Genomic DNA, 7849 nt, shown 5'->3' on the forward strand with positions numbered 1-7849 from the left:
CCCGCAGCCTTGTGAATGTTAACATGTTTAAAGGTCTTACTGACTCCCTAGAAATATAATTGGTCACACACACTACAATGATTACGTGTAAAAAAAAAAATGTGGCTGTTGATAAAGTATACATATACAGTTAATTCGGAAAGTATTCAGACCCCTTGACTTTATCCACATTTTGTTACGTTACAGCCTTATTCTAAAATAGATAAAATAGTTTTTTCCCCCTCATCACTCTACACGCTATACCCCATAAAGACAAAGCAAAAACAGGTTTTTAGACACTTTTGCAAATGTATTAAAAAAAATAACACTGAAACATCACATTTACGTAGGTATTCAGCCCCTTTACTCAGTACTTTGTTGAAGCACCTTTGGCAGCGATTACACCCTCAAGCCTTCTTGGGTATGACGCTACAAGCTTGGCACACCTGTATTTTAGGTGTTTCTCCCACTCTTCTCTGCAGATTCTCTCAAACTCTGTTACTGTAGCTTGGATGGGAGCATTGCTGCACAGGTATTTTCAGGTCTCTCCAGAGATGTTCGACCGGGTTCAAGTCCGGGCTCTAGCTAGGTCACTCAAGGACATTCAGAGACTTGTCCCGAAACCACTCCTGCGTTGTCTTGGCTGTGTGCTTAGTGTTGTTGTCCTGTTGAAAGGTGAACTTCGCCCCAGTCTGAGGTCCTGAGCCCTCTGGCGCAGGTTTTCATCAAGGATCTCTCTGTACTTCGCTCCGTTCATCTTTCCCTCAATACTGACTAGTCTCACAGTCCCTGCCGCTGAAAAACATCCCACAGCATGACGCTGCCACCACCATGCTTCACCGTAGGGATGGTGCCAGGTTTCCTCCAGATGTGACACTTGGCATTCAGGCCAAAGAGTTCAATCTTGGTTTCATCAGACCAGAGAATCTTGTTTCTCATGGTCTGAGAGTCTTGAGGTGCCTTTTCGCAAACTCCAAGCGGGCTGTCATGTGCCTTTTACTGAGGAGTGGCTTCCGTCTGGCCACTCTACCATAAAGGCCTGATTGGTGGGGTGCTGCAGAGATGGTTGTCCTTCCGGAAGGTTCTACCATCTCCACACAGGAACTCTGGAGCTCTGTCAAAGTGACCATCAGGTTCTTGGTCACCTCCTTGACCAAGGCCCTTTTCCCCCGGTTGCTCAGTTTGGCCGGGCGGCCAGCTCTAGGAAGGGTCTTGGTGGTTCCAAACTTCTTCCATTTAAAAATGATGGAGGCTACTGTGTTCTTGGGGACCTTCAATGCTGCCAACATTTTTTGGGACCCTTCCTCAGATCTGTGCCTTGACATATTCCTGTCTCGGAACTCTATGGACAATTCCTTAGCTTGTTTTTTTCTCTGACATGCACTGTCAACTGTGGGACCTTATATAGACAGGTGTGTGCCTTTCCAAATCACGTCCAATCAATTGAATTTACCACAGGTGGACTCCAATCAAGTTGTCGAAACATTTCAAGGATGTCCAATGGAAACAGGATGCACCTGAGCTCAATTTCAAATCTCATAGGAAAGGGTTTGAATTCTTATGTAAATATATATATTTATTTTATACATTTGCAAACATTTCTAAATGTTTCTAAAAAAAACTGTTTTTACATTGTCATTATGGGGTATTGTGTGTAAATTGATGAGTAAAATGTGTATTTAATCCATTTTAGAAAAAGGGAAAGGGAAAGGGGGGATAATAACGCTGTAATGTAACAAAATGTGGAAAAGGTGAAGGTGTCTGAATACTTTCCGAATGCACTGCAGGTCATCTCTATACTGACATGTTAAAAGGTTAACATGCGCTCCCCTAATAGGTTGTTAGAGCGGCAATCTGTGTGCATGCATGTATGCATGTGTGTGTATGTGTGTTGGTTTTTATTTGAGGATGTGTGCAGGAAGGATCGAGGACTAGACGGATGTAATCCTCAGTCAGCCAGGCAGCAGATCTGCCTCGAGCCTGAGTACCTTTATATTTAGCCAGTGGTAAATTAGGAAATGAATCAAAACAGCGCTGGCAGAGAGAGAGAGATTATCTCTACACTGAATAAACACACTTAAACATGTACACACACACACACACAGCCTTGGTTACAAGAGTAATAACATTTGCCTGGTTACTGTATTAGAAATGAATGTGTCTGCTTTGGCAGGGAGGGAGCTCTGTGACATCTTTAACTCATGGAGAGGAGAGCTCTCCTGTACGGCTCCTTTGCCAGGGCAGGATCACAGCACTGCTATATGGTGCCAAAGGCAGAGCTTTGATGAAATGAGAGGACCGCTAGTCAAAAAGAGGAGAGTATCACACCGGTCAAAGGTCTATGTTCTATTTAAACTCTAGTAAAGTCCACAGCATACTAATGTGTGCCTCAGAACTGGACGGTTGCCACACCACAGAACCTGTAGCCCCAAAGTTAGAGCACATAAGCATTTTTCTATCCACCAGTCATCAGCTCTGGGCTTCTGTGGACAGTCAGAAAATAATGAACATAACATTTCTTCACCACAGCGCCCCATAAATCCTGTTTCTATTCTTGGAAACAGGACATAATTTTTTTTTTTTTTAAGAAGGAAAGTATAGCTGCTCAGAGTGTGTGTGTATGTGTGTGTGTGTGTGTGTGTGTGGGGGGGGGGGGGGGGTACTTTTTTTGGGGTGAAGGAATGTAGGCAGAGTGACTCTGTGACTCAAGCGTTTCCATGATCCAATGATCCGAGAGCAGCACATTCCGAGACACTGCAGAGTTCCAGATGCGACGTATCGCTGACTCTGTGTGTCTGTTTAGACCCTACAACACCAGGCAGAGTCACAGCATCTATGTAAACGCTCCATCCCTGATCAGAGTCACAGGGCTCTATTTTCGACTGGTTTTAAGGCAGCGCTAGTGTCAAACGATTTGCAATTTCGACTTGTACATTTTCCAACCCTTGCACCACGGTTGGAATGGTGTCAGTGACTGTAGGTAGTCTGTTTAGTTACATCTAGTTATTTACTTAAAAGACTGCTTATTGATTTTATTTATAATTTTGTTTTTTTTAAATGCATCTTTCACTTTCCTCTGTTGGACCTAACTGTTAAATCGCGGGAATTTGTCAACGGTGCTGAATCCACTTGTAGGCCATTTGACTTTACTTTGTTTACTTTTCACGTGGCAAAGTCACTGCTAGCCATATCAACGGCAATTGTAGACTATAGCGATATTTTTGAGCAGTGAGTGAACATCCCCCCTTTCTCTTTATATTGGATCTTTTTCCAGCTCCTGTGAAAAGTTTGGATGTGGCTAAAACCCTCCATATACCTTGTCTTAATATTATATGATCACGGGGAGCAATTATGTTGCCTGTAACTGTATTTAAACATAGCCTATTTAAAACAAGTTGTTTCGTTTTATAAGAATTTGATTAGAATTGTTCACCGTCTTGCTTATTGACAACGTTTGGCTTGTCCATGGCTCAGACGTAATGCATTTTGCAGTAGGCCTATATCAGTGTGAATGCTATGTTTAACAATATATTTCCATATTGAAGCCAAGAAATTACTTAGAAAAACGTGGACAGTAAACATATTTAAAAAATATATGGGATAGGCCTACATTTAGTTTCTGTCGGCTATTTAACAAACTACTGTAGGCTACAACGCACTAACGCACATAGCATCTCTAAACAACTCAGCTGCCAGGACAACATTTGAAACAACTCAATTGGCTAGTTCAGCTATCTGTCAAAAAATAGGCAGATTGTAACTTGATCCTACTGCTACGATTGTATAGAGCAAGGTTGTAACTCCGCTCTCACATCTCGCTCCATCGCTCATATCATTTGGTGCCGTTTACTGCTACTATGAGAACTAGCTCAATGGCGATTGCATTTGCTTCCAAGCCACGAATGTGCATAATATCTAACAAGGAGAGAGAGGGTAGGGGGAAAAAATGAAACAACGATGCACGTTCTGTATGAATGACTCATATCTGCCCATAGTTTGAGAAGTGAAAACGCACACAGGCGCGCTGATCTACAGCTTTCTTGGTCCATAAACATGTAGGAAGATTCCTACGTGGCGAAACATATTGGCAACCTTTATTTAGGCATTTTAAAACCCTTTCCCTATTATAACAATCATCTAATTCAACTGTCAATTTACAGATACAATTGCGTCTGGTCAGATCAGCACACCAGTAAATAGCTAACGTTACACCCTAAGTCAGAAATGGCTCGTTGCCGAAAATGGTGCATGTTCAAAATGATAGCCAGCTAACGTTGGCTAGTAGCTCCTATCTGATAAATTAGCACCATGTTTATCTAGCCAGCTAACTAGCATAGTAGCTAGATAGCTAACACCACAGATGAAAGGATTAGTTATCCTACTCTTTCCTAACAGGTCACATAGCTATCTGCTTAGCTAGTTTGCTTATTGCATGCATGTCCGGGCACGTACACAAGCCTTATTATTAGTGAATTAACTAAACTAATATTTGTAAAAGGAGTTCAATTTCTGAATACTGCACTTTTCTGTTGGAGAATGAGATCGCTTGCTGCTGCTTATTCTCCCAGCTAGACATTCCTCGGCATTCTGCAGTGTTTGTGGCTCAGGCGATGAGTGGTGGCTGGCATAACAGCAGCCTTGCTATGTAGATGGACTATAGGCAAAATCTATAGAGAATGGCTGATAGACTCGAAATGGCCAAAATCGGCCCGGTATATTATCTCGGCCGATTATTGGTCGTTCTCTACTTACAACTTGTTTATTAAACAAAGCCCAGACCTTTCACACCACCACACCAATAATCCCCACTGTGAAAATAACTAAAATATTTCTGACACACCCTCGGATCCTATAGCTCTATCGCTAGTGCTAAGATTTACTATTGTGTTAGGTTTGTTAAAATAGAACCCACAGTGTATATGTAAACCCTACAAAAAGGGGGGGGGGGGTCAATGGGGGGGTCAATGCAAATAGTCAGGGTAGACATTTGATGAACTATTCAGCAGTCTTATGGCTTGGGGGTAGAAGCTGTTAAGGAGCCTTTTGGACCTAGACTTGGCGCTCCGGTATCGCTTGCCGTGCGGTAGCAGAAAGAACAGTCTATGACTAGGGTGGCTGGAGTCTTTGACCATTTTTAGGGCCTTCCTCTAACACCGCCTGGTATAGAGGTCCTGGTTGGCAGGAAGCTTGGCCCCAGTAAAGTACTGGGCCATACGCACTACCCTCTGTAGCGCCTTGCGGTCGGATGCCGAGCAGTTGCCATACCAGGCGGGGATGCAACCAGTCAGGATGCTCTCGATGGTGCAGCTGTAGAACTTTTTGAGGATCTGGGGACCCATGCCAAAACTTTTCAGTCTCCTGAGGGGGAATAGGCGTTGTTGTGCACCCTTCACGACTGTCTTGGTGTGTTTGGACCATGATAGTTTGTGGGTGATGTGGACACCAAGGAACTTGAAGCCAATAAACTTAAACCCAATAGCTAACTTTATATATAACCTAACTGATATTCTCTCTAACACTATGTCTAAAATGATATATTTTCACACACTGCACAGCTCACAGCATGCGACTAGCACTGCAAACACCAGAGTAGAGCAAACACAACCAGGACCCAAATGTGTTTAATTTAATTTCCTTTGGAGGAGTTGGAGTCTGAGCAAAAAGCAAAACATCACTATCAATTCTCCTCTACTGTCTCTTCCCGTAGAGAGAGCAGGAGAGAAGAGTACAAAGGAATGACGAGCTAAGAGTAAGGACAGACAGACTGATATTTGAGAGAACTGCCCTCAAAAAGAAAGTGAAGTCAAGAAGAGCGGTATTCAGATTCCATTAGGTTCAGGAGGGAGGTTATGCTCAGAGTTGGTTAGTAAAGTTGAGGCTATAAGAGGTCCGAAATCAGTAGCAGTGCATTAGTAAAAGTGACACACACCATCTCTGTCTCAATATCTGATCACAGAACAACAGCATGGGACAGTGGAGAAGAGTAAGCGACACTTAATGGTGCCCCTTTACTAGTGTTACCTGTCCTGAAAACAGATTGAATATCAACCAACAAATGATTGAGCTCTGCTGATTCTCTTGCATCATCTGATCTCAGACCAGCTGAAGAACACTCTACTTTTATCACTTTTATCTCCTGCCATCCATCTCGGAGGGAAAAACACAGACTTCACGACTGCATAGACCACCTGACGTATAACTGGGAAAGCAAACTAAACTCCCATCTCATCTGAGACCAGTAAAGTGAAGAGAAGTAGCTAGGTTAAAATGATGGACATAACGTAGAGATGTACCAACCTCGGACACGGGCAAAGCAGCAGCCACACATGGCCAGCACTTTTCGGAAGAGGTGTTGACATCCGCACCCCCGCTGATGGTGACCCCCCTTCATGCTGATTCACTACCGCTTGTCCCGAAAAGTCCAGGGGCGGGCATGGCACAGGACACACACACTCACCCACAAATACACAAATGCATTCCTGTGGTAATCCCCAGAAGAGATCAGTATAAAAAAAATCTGACAATAGGAAAGAAAGCTTGCTCCACTCTCTGTTAAGTCCCAAAGCAGGAGGAGGATATCCAAAGACAAGATGTGGAAAAGTGAAAGAGGGAGGGAGAGAGACGTAGAGAAACAATATGCTTTCCACGACTCACTGAGCTCTCTCTGTGGTTTGATAGTGGGCTAACATTCTGTATGTGTGAGAGAGAGAGTGAAAGAGAGAGAGAGAGAGAGAGAAAGAGACAAATATAAGGAGAGAGGGAGGCAGGAAGAGGAGATGGGATGGAGAGAGGAAAAGAAGGTGGAGTCTACAGCTCTGCTCGCTGGCTATTCCAGCATGTAGTTCCCTCCTCCCCTTGTTTTTTCCTCTCTTTTTTATCCTTCCCATTCTCCCTCACCATACCATACAAGTTTAATTCTCATTTACCCAGTGTCTGCTTCTCTCACCCAGACATTACCTTGGCAGCCCTGCCTCACTCTTTCTCTTCCTATGTCCTCCATTTGTGGAAAGTGTATGTTGTTTATAATACTCATTGTTAATTGGCCTCATGGTATACCTGTTTACTGTATACTTTCTGTTCTCGTTTATTCCTGGTAGTGTTGTTAAGGTTTCCAAGTAAGTGCATATATCTTTGCCTAAATGTTTGATTAGAGTATAAGGAATGATACAGTTCAATATTTATAACTGGGTGTATATAAAATGTCTAGTCCAGGGCGACATCTTTGAGGAGGCTCATTTATTTACAGACGCTTGAATGTAAACACGTGTGCATATCAACAGCATTCAGCAGCACACACACACAGGCGCACACACACACACAAGTTTAACACAGGCATGCACAAACCTAATACACACAAACAAAGATAACCACATAGTTCACACACTCACAGACACACTAACACAGACACATACTTGACTTGAGTGGGAGGGCAACTAAAAAAATGATGGGAACGACTTGGGCTTTCAGTGAAAAAAAAATTGCGCTTTTTTTCTGAGGTCCTAAGAAAGGACAATGACAAGTGGGAAACATGGTACTGACTAAATCTGAGAACAGCAACATAGGATCAGACCAAGTCAGGCCTCAAAGAAGTCCTCAACATAGAACCCATGAAACAGTTTAACAGATAAAATAAGAGAAGATAGGGAGGGAAAAAGTGAAAGAGAGAGGACAGAAGATCGCAATGTATGGGGTAACATGGTTACATTAAAGTGGAGCAGAAATAATGCTGATTGCCCAGCCTGTGCCAACCTTGCCAACGCTCAGTCTGGGCTTGTCCCAAATGCACCCTACTCCCTTTATAGAACACTATGTTTAACCAGGGCCCATAGAGCACTGGTCAAATGAAATGTTCTATACGGATGGAATAGGG

At 43.2% G+C, this 7849-nt stretch overlaps 1 protein-coding gene across 5 annotated transcripts in view; it reads right to left on the minus strand.

Annotated features, from left to right (window-relative positions):
• LOC120061264 (rho guanine nucleotide exchange factor 25-like) overlaps window positions 1–6681 on the minus strand; it is a 52700-nt gene extending 46019 nt beyond the window's left edge. For all 5 annotated transcript variants that reach the window (XM_039010987.1, XM_039010980.1, XM_039010964.1 and 2 more), the window contains exon 1: window positions 6277–6681. In XM_039010987.1, the coding sequence (XP_038866915.1) occupies window positions 6277–6370 (94 nt within the window). In that variant the 5' untranslated portion in view covers window positions 6371–6681. The remainder of the gene's footprint in view (window positions 1–6276) is intronic.
• Between the last annotated feature and the right edge of the window lie 1168 nt (window positions 6682–7849).

This window comes from Salvelinus namaycush, chromosome 2 (assembly GCF_016432855.1).
Source record: "Salvelinus namaycush isolate Seneca chromosome 2, SaNama_1.0, whole genome shotgun sequence".
NCBI classification, from domain to species: domain Eukaryota; kingdom Metazoa; phylum Chordata; class Actinopteri; order Salmoniformes; family Salmonidae; genus Salvelinus; species Salvelinus namaycush.